At 47.2% G+C, this 19,444-nt stretch overlaps 2 protein-coding genes across 4 annotated transcripts in view; both read left to right on the top strand.

The window, feature by feature from the left end:
* Positions 1-451: 451 nt before the first annotated feature.
* On the top strand, positions 452-12,433 carry capzb (capping actin protein of muscle Z-line subunit beta). Of its 2 annotated transcripts, XM_023829638.2 has the most exons (10): positions 452-725; positions 3,441-3,530; positions 6,313-6,434; positions 6,629-6,742; positions 8,352-8,493; positions 9,047-9,163; positions 10,125-10,190; positions 10,315-10,391; positions 10,793-10,905; positions 11,406-12,433. In XM_023829638.2, exons 1-9 carry the CDS (start codon positions 723-725, stop codon positions 10,893-10,895), a joined length of 834 nt encoding a protein of 277 aa, XP_023685406.1. In that variant the 5' UTR covers positions 452-722; the 3' UTR covers positions 10,896-10,905; positions 11,406-12,433. The 2 variants fall into 2 exon arrangements, with proteins under 2 accessions (XP_023685406.1, XP_023685414.1); XM_023829646.2 differs by lacking the exon at positions 10,793-10,905 and having other exon boundaries at positions 453-725.
* A 2,562-nt stretch (positions 12,434-14,995) lies between these two features.
* Positions 14,996-19,444, top strand: part of celsr2 (cadherin, EGF LAG seven-pass G-type receptor 2) — a 75,971-nt gene continuing 71,522 nt past the window's right edge. For both annotated transcript variants that reach the window (XM_072715050.1, XM_072715049.1), the window contains exon 1: positions 14,996-18,879. In XM_072715050.1, the coding sequence (XP_072571151.1) occupies positions 15,303-18,879 (3,577 nt within the window). In that variant the 5' untranslated portion in view covers positions 14,996-15,302. The remainder of the gene's footprint in view (positions 18,880-19,444) is intronic.

The following is a 19,444-nucleotide window of genomic DNA, read 5'->3' as shown; positions in this document are numbered from 1 at the left end:
ATGAGGAATTCACACATGACCTGAGAATTCAACATGGGAAGAACACGAAAATTGCACAGGATCAGTAAGATCAGATCAGGTGTCTTTCAACAAGGTAAGTTCATTTGACAGTGCGGCGCATCACTAATCATTCACAAAAAAAAAAAACGTTTGTTGACGTGACGCATTTCTGCATATTTGATGTTTAAAACTGTTCTACGTTTAAATCGTCGCTAAACAACAAAGAGGGAAACAAGACAGCCTCCTCATAAAGTCTAAGAAGGAAACCTTGCTTTCCCATCCGGTATTACAGATTTTGGTTAAAGACACGCCCACTGAAGCATTGGTCCCGCCCCCTCGCCTCGCTTTCCTTACTTGGCCATTACTTTGCTGCTTCTCTCTGATTGGCTGTTCCTCCGAAAGAGTCAGAGTAACCCGGATATGGATGCGCCAGTCGCTTTCTCAGCGGCTGCCCCTCCCTGTCCTCGCCGCGTTCGTCGCAGCCGTCGTCGCCCTCCTCATCCTCCCTCGTCGCCCTGATTTGCTTCGGTTGAGGAAGTGAAATCGCTGACAGGGCTGGGTTCCGAGAGAGAGAGAGCGAGGCGAAGATAAACAGCAGCCGTTGGGAAGCGACGGCAGCGAAACGGGGAAAAGACGAGCCGGAGACGTGTACATAAATAAATAAACGAAATAAACAAGCGGAAAGCATTTCACTGCTGAGACCTACTTGCCGAGTCGCAGACATGGTAAGGCCGTAGAGAAGCGCAGGAGGAGCTGGAATATGATTTTTTTTTGGGGAGTGGTACAGAGCGAGCAAATTAACTCCTGCCCTTTATAGGAAGTGCCCTGCGTAGCGCTTTATTTGCCCGCACGCTTGACAGCCATGAGAGATAAATAACGCCCGGGAACCGAGCTGTCCGCGCGGGCACCGGGCTAAGAGGCTAGCTAGCTGACTGACGGCTAGCAGTTGAAACGGTTCGCAGGAAGTTTTTGGATCGAGCCGTTATGGAAGGCTCTGAAATTGACCGCCCCCTCATGATTATATACACACTGGGGTTAGAATAGTAATAGCGCTTGGCTGCTTTGTGCGGCTGAAGTGCCCCTACTGCGTGTCTGTGTCTCAGGGGCGCGTCGCCCACTGATACGGATCCAGTGCCAGTGTGACTGATGGCTTAGCATCTTTCGTATACACGGTGCCCCCCTCGATTTTGAACAGTTTTAAGAGAATATGAGCGTAAACATGTTTTGTTGCCAGCGACTGAGAGAAGTGCCTTCCCGCTGGTGCAGCCAGTGTCATCTGGAGCGTGCTCTGGGCGCGAGCCGTGATTGCCCGTATGTGACAGCAAACGTAACATGTGATGTGACTCTCGGAAAATAACAGTAAGGCGGCCAGCTCAGACAGCAACAGTAGCATGCAAATCGATGACTGCATCGTGCTGCTCTGGGACAGTAACAGGTCCTTTGGGTACAGTAAATACAGATGTGTGACAATAATATGTCATTTTTGAAAGCGACTGTGATAGTTGCACATCTGACAGCAACACAGAAGAACAGGAAGGCCAATCTGTGACTATGAACAATGTGCAGATCTGTGAAATTAAAAGTGAGATGCCATTCTATTTCGGGAACATGGTAAATGGTGACCCTTGCAACCACTTAATTGTTTTTTTGTCTTTGATGTGCAATTGTCCATGATTTTCATTTTCCTACTTTTTTTAAATTTCAAAAACCTAAAATATGATGATGAAGACCGCAAGCGAGTAATCGTTGGCTAAGATGATGACTCTGTCTTCTCTGTTTATGCGACTCTAATGCTTAAAATGAAGATGACAATAAACAAAAGGTTTAAATTTATTTACTGCCAGATTACTACATTTACTTCAGCTTTGGTAATGGGCAGAGTAAAAGAAAATCTATGTTTCAGATTGATGTGTAAACATACAATGTGGAGTCTTAAGAACACAAGGGCCAAAAAAAAGAGTTTGTGCATCCAACCCTCAAACAGTGTTCCTTCCAAGCCGCTGATTACTTAAGGCAGAACCAGATGTTTCGTAACCGTAACCCTGTCAGCTATGTGCCTGCACTCCTGCTGTTTCTACCTCACCCTGTCTGCCCAAAAATCGCTGCCCTGGCCTTCCCATCAGTGCAGTGGAAACACTTAACTTGGTTAGGGGTACGAGCGGATGTGCCAATCCTGAGGCGTGGGCCGGTGTTATCTGGAAGCAGGAAAGCGTCCCGCAGAGAGGGATGAGGACGTGTTTGTGGATGCGGGAAGGCCGTGCGGAATGAGCCCACCTTGGGCTGCCCGGCCCTTTTTCCGCACTTATTTGCTCGTGCTTTTTGCAGCCTTTGGAAGTATTTTGAAGTGGGTGGACCTTTAGTGCTTGTCCACACTGGTCACAGTACCGCGTGATGTGTCTGCAGTCGTTTGCATCGTGTTTATGCTGGGCTAGTGCCCCGGGGAGATTCCAGTTACATGGCAGTGTAGCTCGGGGCGGTAGTTCACTCCAGTTCAGATTTTTTATTTTGGTGAGCGAACATCTGATATCTGCTTTGGAAAATGAGGAATGTTCGTTTGTGATACGAAAAGACGTTTGAGAACAACCAGGGGAAGCGAGTGTGCGTCTGACGGAGCCAGAGGTGCGTGTGTTTGGGAGCTGGGTGCTGTTCTGGCCCAGTCACATGTGTCTGTCCTCAGGTGGGATGCTGGTTACCTCTTGAGTTTGTAAATGAAACATTCTTTATTTGCCATTAGTACCAGTAAGCCTGCAGGTACATAGGAGTTCATATTGACTTTCACGGACTCCATCTTGTCCTGGTTTCGAGGTCAGAGAGCAGAGTCAGCCATTTATCCGGCATCCCTTCGAGCAGCTGGGGTTCGAGGATCTGCTTATGGGCCCATGGTGATATTTCGATGTGTCTTGTCAGTTCCTTCACCTGAGTGTCGCAGGGTGTGGCTTCTTCACACATAGGAATGCGACGTCTGCGAGACACGCCTGCACGGGACAGGAAGGGGTGCCGCGTGTGTTAGAGCGTGGGGTATCACCTGGGGTATCACCTGGGTTTGATTAAGCATAAGCGTAATGTTCAAAGGTGGGATTCCCCCCACCGCCTTCTGGGAATACAGCGTGGTGCGTTCCATGTTTGGGTCATGACTGTCTGTATGCCGATGTATCGGATTTCCCTTAAGCACATGTAGTTCGTGTCAGTGGGCCTTTTCTCATGATGAATAGGTCAGAGCAGACCATGAAGGGGAGTGTAGGTTTGGGGGTCTTTTTTGCACAAAGGTCTGACAGAATGATGGACCCCAGTCCTGTTTCTCAGCTGAGTTTCTGGAGATGAAAAGTTAAGATGCTGTCATATAAAAAAATATGTATTTTTTTTAAACAGTGTGAATTTTGCCGATGTCATGTCCATGATGCTGATCCGTGTGTGTGTGTGTGCGTGTGCGTGTTTTGCAGTCTGATCAGCAGCTGGACTGTGCCTTGGACCTGATGAGACGCCTGCCTCCCCAGCAGATTGAGAAGAACCTCAGTGACCTCATCGACCTGGTGAGTTACCCAGCAGATGGATGTTGAGTTATATCTCTGACTATTCATTTACACCATTGTTACCCTTAGATGCGGGTTGTCAGTAAGTGACAGTAAGACGCAAACTTGGAGGAAACAGTTTAAGGAAAGACTGTATATAAAAATAAACTGAAATTGAGTTGAGAAGTTAATGAGTAATGAGAAGCTGGCGTCCACATGATAGAGAGCCGGTTAGGTTAACAGCTAACAAAACAAAAACAAGACAGATTTATAGGGTATTGCTTTACGACAAATTGAAGAATTTTTTTTTGCGATTTATTTTTATTTCTTTGCTGTGGGGTCAGGATGGCTCTTGTTTTTCAAGGACTGTACAGAATATTTAAAAACTGTGCAGATATAAATTGCAGTGTACTGGGCAAGCAAAAAGCAGTGTCAGCTGTATCAGTGTAAAGTCAAAGGGGACTTTGTTTGCTGGTGGCATTGATATCTTGTTATAGTATAGTAGTGTTATAGTAAAGGTGTGTATTTTCTAGCTATCTAATACGACATAAGAAGGGGAGGTCTTTGTTTTGCCTTCCGATATCTCAGTATGTTAAAGATCTAAAGTCTCCGAATTAGTGTTCCTCAAACCACTCCTTGGGGACTTCCTTACAGACCATGTTTTTGCTCCCTGGAGCTACGAGGTAGCAAAAATCTTAACCGTCTGAGGTTCCCTGAGGACTGAGTTGAGAAACACTGCTTTAAATCGAGACGCTCCCATGCTTGTCCATGTTTTCCTTTTTACCCCCTTTTTATCAATCTAACTGAATTCCCTCTTGCTCCTTCCCCCGGAGCCCACAGCGTATGGGTTCCCCTCCTGTGTGTGGTTGTTAGGAGTCATTATTGGAGCTGTCACTCACTCTGCTGCCCCCTAGAGGCAGAGCCGTGCACGAGTGGGTCAGCTGACCCGCTAGGCAGCTGTCTGACCGGTCGCTCAGCGCCCAGCCACACAGACCCCCCGAAGATCCGCCTCGTCTCCCAGGCCCTTTCTTATTTCCTTTCCTTTGTGCCCGTCCCAGGCATAAGGTGTTGTGCCAGGTGTGGGAGCGTTTCCATGGTGACTGGGGAACAAGTTGGCCATTGTGTCCCTCTATCTGACGGGCGGGGTGGATTTTGTGTGAGAAGCAATTTGTCGCTTGTTGTCTCAAAGGGTCTGTTTCTCCCTGAAAGCATCTCAAGTTTTCTCTCCCCCATCTCGCCTTCCCTCCCTCCTGAGTTGTTGCCTGTAGTTGTAGCTGAGATCACACTTGGCATTTTTGCTTATTTATTTATAACTTCCACCATACCCGTCTCACTTCCTGTCTCTGCGTCTGTCTTTAAAGTTGCAAATCGATGCCATCGTTTGTGGGCTTTTGGGTTCATGCTGCAGAGAAAAGGTTACGGGTGAGAGAGTGGTCTTCGTTCTCGCTTCTGAGGTGCTCAGGAGCACGGCGACTTTTTGACAAACCCCGCCAAGAGGGGCGTGGGGTGGGGGGTGTTGGCTGGAGGATTTAAGCCGTCCGACTTTGCTTAATAAGTATCAGTGTGTCCATTTCAAGAGTGAGGCAAGAGTGTCGGCCTTGTCTTCCTCCATTACCGTCTCTGTTCTTGTGCAAGTGCACCTTGAAGTACATGCAGGTTCCGCCTAGCAGGTTTTGGGTCAGGCAGGCAGTCTGGGGGGTATCTCTTATAAATGTGGTTTGTTTGGTCTGTTTTACACATCACTCTGCACGTCACTCTTAGGATGCTGTTCCCCTTGCACTTTGAGTCATTTGCACATGGTTCTCTTATGCTATGTTATTGCTTGTAGGATGTCTTTGCACCATTTTTCCAGTTAACTTGTCATTTCTGTTGTGTTCTTTAGTTTTGCATATACTGCACTGGGGAGTGTTTCTCCTATGCGTCTCGTAATAATGTCCTGTCCTTGTTTTGGGCAGTATACGGATTCATCCGGTATATCAATTTTAGTTTCCTGTACGATACGGATTGTTCATATGCCACCATAATGTAGCATAGCTGAATCGACATCTGTAATGCTTCAATAGGCAGCAATTTATATAATATTGTTGACTGTTAGAAGCGCTATGGGTCGCTGTGCAGAGTGTTTTGAGAGCGTACCCCTGTTATCTGTGCAAATCCTTCTTACTAACAGTTATATCTTTATAACAGCAATTCTCCATATATGACTGTTTAGTGTTATAGTATTTATAGCAACTGCTTCAGTCTGTACCTAAAATTTGGATTATGTGTAATATAATTAGGTCTGAAATAAAATGCATGTCGGTAAAGCAAAATATTATCGATTTATCACTGTAATAATCAATAAAACATGTCGCTATCAAGCTGAATACACATCAATAATCTGCTAAAACATTTAAGTAATACTATTAAGCTAATTGTAGCTTAAACTTTTTATAGGCCTAATAATAAACACCTTTTTAAAAACATTTGTAAATGTATTTTATTGTTGTAAATGCTTACTGCTGTTGGGGAAAAAAATTCAGGGGAAAAAATACAGTGAAACCACCAGCATCGTAAAAAATACAGTGGAACTGCCAGCAACTTAAAAATACCGTAACACAAATTTTTGGTCATATCACCCAGCACTCTCTGTCCTCCATGTTTGGCACCAAACCACAGCCAGTTCCGGTATGTTTGTACATATTGGTGGAGCTCTGGTAGAGAGAGGGGGGTGAAAGCATGGTAGGAGTTTTCCAGATCCTGATGTCTAGTGGTGCAGATGAGCCCAGTGAGACTCTCCCGTCGGTGTGTCCCAACCCTCCAGGTGCCCAGCCTTTGCGAAGACCTGCTGTCTTCAGTCGACCAGCCCCTGAAGATCGCCCGGGACAAGGTGGTGGGCAAGGACTACCTACTGTGTGACTACAATCGTGACGGCGACTCCTACAGGTCACTCGCAGAATTACAATCTCATTGCTGCTCGTGCTAATAGCACAAGGGCTTTCAAAACGTTGAGAATGGGGGTTATATCTTGTATGTGGAAAGTTCTTAAATTTAATTGCCACTCCTTGGAAGCCTGAAAGAGCTGTCTCAAACAGTGTATCTGGGGTGTATCTGACTGCATCACTAACCTTTTCTCGCAGGTCCCCCTGGAGCAACAAGTATGAGCCCCCCATCGACGACGGCGCCATGCCCTCTGCCCGCCTGCGCAAGCTAGAGGTGGAGGCTAACAATGCCTTCGACCAGTACAGAGACCTGTGAGTAGTCCCCCCCCCATTCTGTACCCTGATTTGCTTACTCGGTGGGGTGGAGTGGGCTCTGGACCAGTGGAAAGCATCTCGCTCTCACATGAGCTCTTTGATTGGCTAAAAACGGACGAGGGCAGTGCAGCATGGTGCTAAACTGGGCTGCTGGCTCATCGCTTGGGTTGTCTGCTGCAGTGGGTCAGACCATAACGTGTATCTTTCTGGCTCTTGGCTGGTTTCCTCCTTGGGGTTTTTGTATCTCCCCCGTGAATATTGTTACATTTAGGGTTAAATGGTACGGACCAAAAACCATATCTTGATATTTTTAGGCAGAATGGCAGTACAAGATATATATCTCGACATTTCCTGAAGAATGGGCTATATGTTCAGCTTTGAGTCGAAGCCACGTGTTGCAAATACTTTTAATAAAGCCGAGTTTGGTCAAAACAAAATGCAAGTACAGGGTTTCCTTCCCTGTTTGCAGATATGCAGTTGGGACTGTTCAACATAAAAATGTCTTTATTGCACACACAGGTCTCAGAATATAGGCAAATTAAATTACATCTATTATGGTAGTCTTGCGTGCATCAAATAAAGCGTTTCACTCCACTTCGTCCACCGGCAAACGTTTTTTTTCTCGGTTTATTACGCCGCTTTCAAAACAGAAGATGAGTGGTTTGGAGCAAGAAAATTAAACCGAAATCTACGACCTATTTGGTAAATGGCTTTAGAAGAACAATAACCTGATAGCCATTGAAAGCACACTTAATGACAGAAAAAGACAAATTATGGTACTACCCTTCAATAAAATAAAACAAATATTGTGAATTACGATATTTTTATCCTCTCAGCCGTCTGTCAGTTTTTTAAAACAAAATGAACTAAATAACAATGTTCCCTCACCGCTCCCCTCCATCAGCTTCTGCGCGAGACGCTAACTGAACGTTTAGAATTTCGCTGTGAATTCTGGGAGTGTGCAGCAATACCACGACTGTGGCTCTCGTGTTGTTTACAGTTAGGAAGGAATATTATAGGTCTCTACTAAAAATCTTGTACTATTCTCTGTCAAAATACCACATTCGTTGTTGCAGTCAAAGAAATAACGACGTGTTTTGGCTTTAAAATTAGCGCTAACGCTTTGATGCGCAGTGCCAGTGCAGACCACCACACCTAACCGGGCCTGTTATCAACTGTATTCTCTTCCTATATCTCATTTGAAAATATATCAATATGCTGTGAAAAGTCGATAGACCATTGAGGCCTAGCAGCATCCTACAGCCCAGGATCCTCTCATGGGTGTCATACTATCATATTTCTTGCTGTCATTGAGCACAGGGTCAGGTGATCTGTGACACGCAGTTGAATGCCTTTTTGTTACGTGGAACTCTCAGTGCCCCAGGATTGTGATTAACAGCCAGTGCTTGCATCTCAGGCAACGTAGGCCACTGTGTGGAGCGTGACAGTAAATCAAAGCTATCGTGATAGTATAGTGTAACAGCAGAGATTTTGTCACTTGGCCAGTTATTTTAGTGTGAGGTGCTGTGTATGATCGTGTGTACTCTGTAGTTTCATGTTATGCAGGGTCTTGCCCCTCCCCCTCTGAGCTGTTGTCCAATGGCAGGTACTTTGAGGGGGGTGTGTCATCGGTGTACCTCTGGGACCTGGACCATGGCTTTGCGGGTGTCATCCTCATCAAGAAGGCTGGCGATGGCTCCAAGAAGATCAAAGGGTGCTGGGACTCCATCCACGTGGTGGAGGTGCAGGTGAGTCGGGGTAGGACCCGCCATCGCTGGGCTCATGCCATCTCTGTCACACTCCCTCCATCTGCCTTGCCATCACGAGGCCTGTCTGCATGCATGCTTCTTCCTCCTATCCTTTTTTTTCTTACTCTTTCTGAATGTTTGAATGTCTTCACTTCTTTCTTGCCCTTTTTATCCTTGTCTCTCACTCTTACCGTTTTCTCATGTCTCTCTCTCACCCTTCCTGTCTATCTCTCTCTTTCTGTGTCTCTCTCACCCTTCTCCTCAATGTCTCTCTCACCCTTCCTGCCTGTCTCTCTCTCTCTCTCTCTCTCTCTGTCTCACCCCTCTCCTCAATGTCTCTCACCCTTCCTGCCTGTCTCTCTCTCTCTCTCTCTCTGTCTCACCCCTCTCCTCAATGTCTCTCTCACCCTTCCTGCCTGTCTCCCTCTCTCTCTCTGTCTCACCCCTCTCCTCAATGTCTCTCTCACCCTTCCTGCCTGTCTCTCTCTCTCTCTCTGTCTCACCCCTCTCCTCAATGTCTCTCTCACCCTTCCTGCCTGTCTCTCTCTCACAGGAGAAGTCTAGTGGGCGCACAGCTCACTACAAGCTAACCTCCACCGTGATGCTGTGGCTCCAAACCACTAAGACGGGCTCTGGCACCATGAACCTCGGAGGAAGCCTAACCAGACAGGTAATGGCCCCCTGCATACTGTACTATCGTCAGGTCCGCCGGGGAGGTAATGGGTGCCGATTTGATTGGGTCGCACCGCAATAGGTTCTGCCTGTGATGGCGGTTCCCTGGTTACTTAAGGATTTCCACAGCTGGTTAGCGGGAACCAGACCCATGGCCTGGTCACATTGCTGCGAATGGGACCCCCCCCCACCCCCAGCGCCTTTTTAATGTAGCTGATTCTGCAGTCAGGTGATGTCTGTGTTAGTGGAGGAAGCAGAGACCCCAAACCCAGGGCTGTGATGCGTCTGTGGATCTCGCGGTTTTCCTGGATGTTAAATGTCCGCCATGTGTATCTGTGGTCGTCTTCAGTCCTGTATTGTGAAATGTTATGGCATCACAATGAACAGACCCATCTGTTACCGGGACACAAGCAATAAATAGGGGCTTTATTTTGTAACAGCATCACAGAACAATTCAACAGAAACTGTGTGGAGGGCCTGTTTACTGGGGGGGCAGAAAAGACCCCCCCCCCATCTTGCAGGCCCATTAAGTCTTAAGTACAAAATGCTTTTTGTCTCCTCAAACATCTATGGCAGTTTTAAAATCTGGCAAATTCCTCTGCAAATTCAAATTGAAGGCAAATGTTAAAAAGCATGTGTAAGGCTATTAGTTCAGTCAACAGCTCAGACAAAGAAACTTAATTAAGTCATTATTGAATAATTATAAATGGCTGGTCTCAACAGTGGAGAAATTCCAAGGGGACGTTTCATCAAACTACCGGTTGTCTGCTTCTGCGTGCAAGAAAACGAAATGGGGTTAAGGGGAGAGGGGAGCGGCATTTCTGCTTTTACTGCTTATGTGACTGAATTGAAGTTCGTATATATTCTTTGGATGGATGTTGGATTGATAAGCGAAATGTGACATCGACGCATAATAAACCTGGTTCTGATTGTTCATTTCACAAACCCCTCCCCCGCAGATGGAGAAAGACGAAACAGTGGGAGACTCCTCTCCGCACATCGCCAACATCGGCCGCCTTGTGGAGGTGAGGGGAACTGCGGCCGCTCTTTGTGACAGCCTGTGGAATGCGCCGGAATGTCCCCCACAGGAGTCGTATTTGCCTTTTATTTTTTTTCCGGCGTTAAGTTTCTTGTTTCCCTCTCTCTCAGGACATGGAGAACAAAATCCGCTCTACCCTGAACGAGATCTACTTTGGGAAGACCAAGGACATTGTCAATGGCCTGAGGTAATGTCTCCTTGTCGGGAACGACGTGCAAAAACAGTTTTGGGGGAGAGCGATCTGACATGGCGGAGGGTTTGCGCAGCCCTGTGAGTCAGTCCCAGCTGCCTGACAGAGGAAGTCCCGGTTCGGCTGCGGTTTAACTGCAGTCCAGTTTGCCCTGTGACCTTTGACCTTTCCCTGAAATGTCTCATTTCCCCCCCGTGTACCATTTCAGCCTGTTCACCCTCCTCCTTTTCATAATCCCATGTTTAAATCCTTATCCTTCAAACGCTCTTTCTCCTGTCTTGCTCCTCTCCGCCCTCCCTGTCTGTCCCCTTATCGCTACCCCCCCCGCCCCATCGTGCCTCTGTTTCCCTGCCTCTCATTTCACCCCCTGTCCTCCATCCCCTTCCCTCCCTCTCCAGATCAATTGAGTCTTTGCCCGATCCCAAAAGGTACCAACAGCTCCAGAAGGAGCTGTCCCAGGTTCTCACCCAGCGCCAGAGCCTTATTCAGCCCGACAACTAGGGCATCGGAGGTACAGCGGGCGCTGTCCCGCCCGCGCTTTTGGCATGGTGTGGGGGACGGTGCGGTGCGGGCCTGGGTCCTGAACCCCCGGCGGGGATGCCAAATGCTGGGTTGCTCCTGTTAGTCGCCCTGACATCTGTGGCCTTAGGATCACAGAGAGCAAAGCCTGCAGAGTGACTAATCATACAACAGCAAACCCTTTTCTAGCTACTGAGCCTGTTTTTTAATGGTGTCACCTGATGGCCTGGACACTGACTCTACTAAACTTGCTTCAATGCTGTATAACAACGTATGAATTTATTAACCTTGTTGAAGTGTCGTCGTCGTCGTCGTCCCCCCCCCCCCCGACTGGATTTTAATCAGAGAAATGTCCCACGTTCTAGATGCTAAGTGAACTAATCTTCCTCCCACCATAACCCTTTTCTTATTGGCTGCACAGGTGCCTGGAAAACTCCCCTGTTTAAAGTTCAGCTCTCACTCCATCTCTCTCCCTCTTTCTGTCTTTCTCAGGAGTATCCAGACCCTGGCTGATATATCCAAGCAAGAGGCTTTGAGGAATGACCTGATGGAAGCGCTCAAACGCAAACAACAGAGCTAGAAATGCCCTTGCTCTCTCTCTCTCTCTCTCTCTCTCTCTGTCTCTTTCTGTCTCTCCCCTTTTCTTCTGAACCTCCCTTCCCCTGGACTGTTTATGGTCCTCTGTCTGCCCAAAGCTCTCTATTTCCTTATTGTCTTATTTACATTGTCTTATTTTTGTCTATTCTGCTTATATGTCGATCGGTTACAAAAGGAAAATGTATTTTATTTCATAGCTATTTTTATTTTGTTTTTCTTTCTTCTGGGAGCACCTCATGGCCGTGGAAGCCGTCCGCCCTCCTGGCTGTTTCCCCTCTTTGACGGCAGAAGTACGGTATCGCTGGTTACCACAGCGACTTTACCCCCTTTCTTGCTGGGATTTTGGATGGGACTGTACACCACGACCTTCGCTTTTCTACTAAAGGCAGCTGGGCCAGGCTGGGAGTGGAGCTAGAGAATATACATTTTTTTCCTGCATCTTTTTTTTAAATCTGTACTCTAAGCGTAATATTGACTTTTGCGCTCGATCTGAGCTCCGCCTCTCACGCCTCCCAGGTTTCCCATGTAAAAAGTAAAATGTTACTGTTTAGCCCCGCGAGGGAGTCTCCCATCAGTTTCCTGTGCTGTGGGGGCTTCCAGCTGCTGCCTGCTGCCCCACCCCTCTGTAACCCTGCCCCCATCCTGCCCTCTAGTGGGGGAGGGAGGTAATTGCTGACAAATACTCAGATGTATAGAAAAGGACAGTCATAATAGGAGGGGGAAATATGTCTACAATGTGAACCGATATCACCACGTTTTTTTAGGGGGGGTTGCTTTCTGTCACTTGTGGGAAGGTTTTTTTTTGTTTGTTTTTTTTTTGTACTTCTTTTGTCGGTTCAGTCATTTCTGTTTTTGGAATGCTTAGTCTGTTCGTATTGGTAGAGCGTCCATCATCAATAAAAACCAAACGTGATAAACCGCCACTTCCCGAATGCTGACTCCCCCTCGCGCCACGCACCCGCCTCTCGCGAGCCAGACGTTGCAGCTGAGCAAAGACCGAGGCGCCAAAAAAGGAAGTCGAGCTAATTGCCGTTCGTCAAGAACTGAAAAATCTGCAGTAGGACCCCTGATGATTTTACAGCTCTCATATGAGACTGCGCTGTGGTTAACGACAGACCTGCATAGTTCCGTCAGTGTAAATAACCGTGCAATTAAATGTTAAGAAGATAGATCAGCAGGCAGCATTTGTTGATCCCAAGAGAACATTTGCATATAGCAGCAAAAAGATGAAGTAAAACCGATGCAAACACTAAGAAATCTCAAGACAGCGTGGGAACAATGCACATTCATACTATGTACCACGACATTGTGCAAAACTTAATATAAATTATCAAAATGTGTACATGTGACACAGTCATATAGTTCAAGACTTTACCACATTAATGAGCCCTTAGTACGGGAGTTGGCATGCGAAGTCCTGTCTGGATACCGATTCCCTTAGTCTGTGGCACTTACACGTGTATGTGTACGTTTTTCATTTTAATCCAAATACCGTTTGTTTTTAAGAACGCATAATCAAGCTTTGGATGTGTGACGTCACTGGGGAAACAGCTGGAAGGCTGATGGACCGGATACACCTTTGAGGTGACTGACACTGAGCCACGCTGCAGGATGTGCTGCTTAATAGGGTCACGTTTCTTTAATGCCTATGACCCGTCAATGAGTGTTTTTTTTTTTTCGGGGGGGGGGGGGGGGGGGGTGAGTAAATGCGACCAAAACAAAACAGCGATCCGCATTTTATTACCCTGAATTATAGATTGCCATTATCATGTAGAATATTTAGGAGAAGGGTCTACCCTGTCACTGTACCCTAGCGCTGTGCCCTGTCACTGTACCCTAGCGCTGTGCCCTGTCACTGTACCCTAGCGCTGTACCCTGTGCTGCCTGGGACAGGCGCTTTTCCCCTTCGATCCTGTCCAGGATATGTGGTTCAGAATTAGAAGGATGGGAAATTTAGAACAATAAATGAATTTAGAAAAAAATCCTTTATAACTAGTTTATCAATTAAAAAAGCATGCATTAGGTGCTTATTTATCGATACGATAGGGGTTTTGTGTACTTAAATGGACCGATGATCACAGCCTCGCTGTCTTTCGCTCCCGAGCGTCATTGGGCTCGACTCGACGTCACGTTCTGGTCCTTGACAGGGTTTGTCCACGAGATGGCGCTGTTTGTTATGTTTCGCACGTTTCTTTCAATGGAACACTTCACAAGTTCTAATACAGGTAACTGCTACATTGTACAAGTTCCCATTTCCAGTTATGTAAAACAAAACAGAGACCCGGTTACAACTTTACACATCGTTTATATTGCTCAGTATATTTAACTTTTATTTTTGCTTAGGCGGAGCTCCACCGGTTTTTAATACTCAGCATTTTTGCACGCACGTCTGATAACTGTACCGAAGTGTTAAATATGAGTCTTGATAGTTCAATAGAAATTATTCTGTCGATATTTCTGCTGCCAAGTTTGCAGTAAGTTTATTTCAGATCTAAAATGAACTTTTTCATATGGGTAGTTATAATCCTTAAATGCTCGTCGTTGTGTTGTCGATTGGTTTTGGAGGATGTGGACATGAGGCATTATAAAGTATCTTCATTTTAAAAGCATGAGTCTCTTCTTATGAGCTAGGTTAAGCGATCCTGAAAAGTTTCCCCACCGTCCAACAGCGTGGGATTCATCGTGTGTCTGTCTATATATACGAAACCCCATTCTCTATAAAGACACCTATCCGTCCAGACTCCAGTACAGGTTTGAAAGGAGCGCTTATTTAAGCCCGTGGATGAGTCTGTGACTGGACGGATTGGTGTTACATTATATATTTACATTTCCAGATAAGTGGATGTAAAGCAGTTGAGTTGAATTCATTGATGTCTCCTTAGATATGTTGCCGCATAGATAACGTATGTATTTTAAAAATTGTTTATGGTTCTAGTTTCCACATTAATTGTAACAGTAGACACCAAATAATAATAATAATAATAGCAGTAGTAGTAGTAGTAATAAATGTTTTGTCTATATAGCGCCTTTCTCACATTCAAGGACGATTGAGCTAAATGTTCTGAAAATAGATCTTCATATATTAATTACACAAAAAGCAAATCTCAAAAAATCAGTGCAATTCAACTTTATGGGAAATCCTTTCATGTAGAGCATGTAAAACAAATAAGATTACGCTACAGTGTTATAGATTATCTTACAGTGCTTGCTCCGCCCGGATGCACCTAAATCTAATACAAAGAAAGTATTAGCCTACACGTTGTCTTAAAATTACAGTTCTGGGAAAACGCTCTGGAATCCACAATGTGCTTATACTTTCTGGTTAATAATAATAAAAGCTATTTTTAAAAGGCAAATGAAACGACAGTCCACTTCTCTGTTCAGTTCAGCTCCTTTAAGATCTGAGTCTTCATTGAATCCTCTCTCTCTCTCTCTCTCTCTCACTCACTCACTCACTCTTTCTCTCTCTCTCTCATACACACACACACACACACACACACACACTCTCTCTCTCCTCTTACTGTTGTACTGAAACAGGTTTATGATAATGAGAATCCCACAAGGCGCAGGAATAAGTAGAGAGGCCATTTTAATCATTCATCCAAAAATCATCGGAGACGACATTCAGTGGTCCCTCGGAATCGAGTGAGCGGTTCTCATCACGGTCCAGCTGGATATGCAGCCGCGCAGGCTGTATGGGAGCACCGCGTCAAAGGAGTCTGACTCGGCGGAAAGTTTGACAGAGGCATGCCGTAAATTACACCGAGCCGGAGCGGACCCTATTCATTAAAAATGTTCAGCATTATGTGCGATTTCTCGCTGATCATCATCGCCTGGCTAAAACTCGTTCCGTCTGTGGAGTGCTACAGCGTGCACGTCCAGGAGAAGGAAGCCGGCATCCTGATCCAAAGTCTGGGGCAGAATGGGACCTGCACTCTGGAGCAGGTCATCGCCCCCGGTTTCACCAGCACTTTGGTGGAAGCGGACACGGCGGCGGGGCTCGTGTTCGCTTCTCGCTCGCCGGATTGCCGAGGGATCCCCGCCAACCCGCTCACTCTCAGCACTGTTTCACGGTGCACAAGCATCGCGCCCGGTTTCACCCACCTCGTCATTAATCGCTACGACGTACATGTTCACGGCAGGCACTGCCACAATAAACGAAAAAGCAGAACGAAGCCAGATGCTGACATAATCAGTTTGCTCAGCGTCCCTGGATACCAGAAAGCCTGCTACGGCGGCGACACTGCGCTGTTCCCCCTTGGGGAGTTGCTGCCGAACAGAGGCGGGATGCAGTGCAGCGTGACTGCCGGTTCGGACTTCTTCGTTCGTGATGGACAGTTTTTTCTATCAAGGCATCTTTGTTTGAAGCATGGCACTCTGCTCCAATTAGACCTCCACTGTGACAGGCGTTCAAACTCTGTGCCACATGTTACTGTAGTGGGAGGCATTGGAGATATAGAGGACTCCGAAGATTTCACAGTGCACTGGCGAATAGGGCTGGGATCCTCACATGAGGAGCATTTGGAGGAGCTGCTGGATACAGGGGCAGGTGTAGGTTCAGGCGGTGTAAGCAGGCAGAAGAGGAATGTTAACACCAGTCCCCAGTTCCAACCCCCAATCTACCAGGCATCTGTCCCTGAGAACAAGCCAGGAGGGACACCTGTTGTGTTACTCAAGGCAGAGGATTCAGATGAAGGAGAGGCTGGCAGGCTGGAGTACTTCATTGACGCCTTGTTTGACAGCCGCTCAGAACGACTTTTTGCAGTGGACCCCGATAATGGTGCTGTCACCACAGTAGAGGTGCTGGACCGGGAGACAAAGGACACCCACGTGTTTAGGGTGACTGCGGTGGACCACGGCAAGCCACGGCGCACAGCCGTGGCCACACTCACCATTGTGGTGAGTGACACCAATGACCACGACCCCGTCTTTGAACAGCAGGACTATAAGGAGAGCATCCGGGAAAACCTGGAGATTGGGTACGAGGTGCTGACAGTGCGAGCCACAGACGGAGACGCTCCCATCAACGGCAACATCTTGTACCGTATCCTGAACAGCGATGGCTCCAACGAGGTGTTTGAGATCGACCCCAGGTCGGGGGTGATCCGCACTAAAGGCTCCGTTGATCGCGAGCAGGTGGAGGCGTACACTCTTTTGGTCGAGGCCGACGACCAGGGCCGCGACCCTGGGCCACGGAGTGCCACGGCAACTGTCCGCATCTCCGTAGAGGACGACAATGACAATGCCCCCCAATTCAGTGAGAAGCGATACGTAGTGCAGGTCCCTGAGAATATACCAGCTAACACCGAGATTCTACAGGTGAGCGCCATGGACCGTGACCGCGGCAGCAACGCAGTAGTGCACTATAGCATCATGAGTGGAAACACCAGAGGCCAGTTCTACATTGACGCACAGACAGGAAAGATGGATGTGGTGGGCCAGCTGGACTATGAGACCAACAAGGAGTATACGCTACGCATCAGGGCTCAAGACGGCGGCCGCCCACCACTCTCCAACATCAGTGGGCTTGTGACCGTGCAAGTGCTGGACGTCAATGACAACGCTCCAATTTTCGTTAGCACACCATTTCAGGCATCTGTTTTGGAGAACGTTCCAGCTGGCTACTCTGTTATCCACATCCAAGCCATCGATGCTGACTCAGGTGAGAACTCAAGGCTCGAGTACCTCCTCATCGAGACGATGCCAGGATTCCCATTCTCCATTAACAACAGCACAGGCTGGATCATGGTCTCGGATGACCTGGACCGGGAGAGGGTTGACTTCTACAACTTTGCCGTTGAGGCCCGTGATCATGGCTCCCCTCCAATGTCTTCAACAGCTAGTGTGACCATGACTGTCTTGGATGTGAATGACAACAAGCCAGAGTTCACTCAAAGAGCTTATTATCTGCGACTAAATGAGGACGCAGCCGTGGGTACAAGTGTTGTCATGGTGTCTGCCGTGGACCGGGACGTCAATAGCGTGGTCACGTACCAGATATCTGGCGGGAACACTCGTAACCGCTTTGCAATCACCAGCCAGAGTGGTGGTGCCTTGATCTCCTTGGCACTGCCATTGGACTACAAGTTGGAGCGGCAGTACGTCCTGAGCGTCACAGCCTCTGATGGGATGCTCTTCGACACCGGCCAAGTGTACATCAACATCACTGACGCTAATACGCACCGGCCAGTCTTTCAGAGCTCCCACTACACCGTAAACATCAACGAGAACATGCCTGTCGGCACCACAGTCGTCATGATCAGCGCCACCGATGAGGACACAGGGGAAAACTCGCGGATCACCTATGTTATGGAGGACAGCATTCCCCAGTTTAGCATTCACCCGGCAACTGGAGCAGTCACTACTCAGATGGAACTAGACTATGAGGATCAGGTCTCTTACACTCTAGCCATCACGGCTCAGGACAACGGCATCCCGCAGAAGTCTGACACAACATACCTTGAGATTTCGGTGATTGACGTGAATGACAACTCTCCCCAGTTTCTACAAGATCAGTACCAGGGTTCCATCACGGAGGATGTACCGGTGTACACGAGCGTGGTGCAGGTGTCTGCCACTGACCGTGACTCTGGGCTCAACGGGCGAGTGCTCTATACTTTCCAGGGGGGTGACGATGGTGACGGTGACTTCATTATTGAGTCAACCTCGGGGATCGTGCGTACTCTACGGCGTCTGGACCGAGAGAACGTGCCCAAGTACGACCTGCGGGCCTTTGCTGTGGACAAAGGCTTCCCAGCCCTCAAGACGCCCGTGGACATTCAGGTGACAGTTCTGGATGTGAATGACAACCCACCGGTGTTCGAGAAAGATGAGTTTGACATTCTAGTGGAGGAGAACAGCCCCATTGGCCTGGTAGTGGCCCACATCTCAGCCTCTGACCCAGATGAAGGGAGCAATGCTCAGATCATGTATCAGATTGTGGAGGGCAACATCCCAGAAGTCTTCCAGCTGGACATCTTCTCTGGGGAGCTGACAGCCTTGATGGACTTGGATTACGAGGCACACTCTGAGTATGTTATTGTAGTTCAGGCCACTTCAGCGCCCCTGGTCAGCCGGGCCACTGTGCACATCAAGCTGATCGACAAGAATGACAATCCGCCCGTGCTCAAGAACTTCCAGATCATCTTCAACCATTACGTCACTAATAAGTCCAGCAGCTTTCCCTCAGGGGCCATCGGCCACATTCCCGCTCACGACCCCGATGTATTGGACCGGCTCCATTACAGGTTTGAAGCCGGCAATGAGCTGAACCTCGTCATCCTCAACCAGAGCACCGGAGAGCTTCGACTCAGCCATGACCTGAATAGCAATAGGCCATTGGAGGCTTCCATGAAGATCTCAGTGTCAGGTAAGATTGAAGGTGTCTCTTAATGCCCTTTTAGCTTGAAGAATGCATTATTTATTGTAGAATAACAAATGTCTGTATTTTCTTCTAGCAGTCTTTGGTACTTAGTTTGCTATTTAAGCTTATTTTTGTTTCCATGGCATAAAAAGAATAGTATAAAAATGGAAAACAAAAACTTCATATATATTTTAAAAGTTCATCTAATCTAATAGAATATTAACATTTGTTAGACAACCTTAAAAGTAAAACTTTCTTTTGCTCAGTAATTGCTTTGGGTGCCACTTTACAATAATGCTCCCCATATAAAGGGTTTATGAATGGCTTATAATCTGGATATTAATTAGGTTGTAACACTTTGTAAATTATTAATAGACAATTTTAAACAAGTTATAACACAGTTTTATTTTTATTAATGAATTACTGCCATTTACAAGCCAAAAGGGAGCCTTATTGTAAAGTGGGACCTTGTTTTGTTTATGATACGGTGAATGTTCCTTATTTATGAAAAAGTGGGAAGATGTAACAGGTGTTTTGTCCTGGGATGGTGCTGGGCTGGGCTGCCAGTGCT

This window comes from Paramormyrops kingsleyae, chromosome 8 (genome assembly GCF_048594095.1).
Source record: "Paramormyrops kingsleyae isolate MSU_618 chromosome 8, PKINGS_0.4, whole genome shotgun sequence".
NCBI lineage: Eukaryota > Metazoa > Chordata > Actinopteri > Osteoglossiformes > Mormyridae > Paramormyrops > Paramormyrops kingsleyae.
This window is presented reverse-complemented; position numbering and strand designations above follow the sequence as displayed.

Bases quoted from the DNA above. Each gene is read 5' to 3' on its own strand.
- capzb (XM_023829638.2), top strand. The intron at 3,531-6,312 runs GTGAGTTACCCA...CCAACCCTCCAG, and splicing joins TCAGTGACCTCATCGACCTG to GTGCCCAGCCTTTGCGAAGA. The intron at 10,191-10,314 runs GTGAGGGGAACT...CCTCTCTCTCAG, and splicing joins ACATCGGCCGCCTTGTGGAG to GACATGGAGAACAAAATCCG.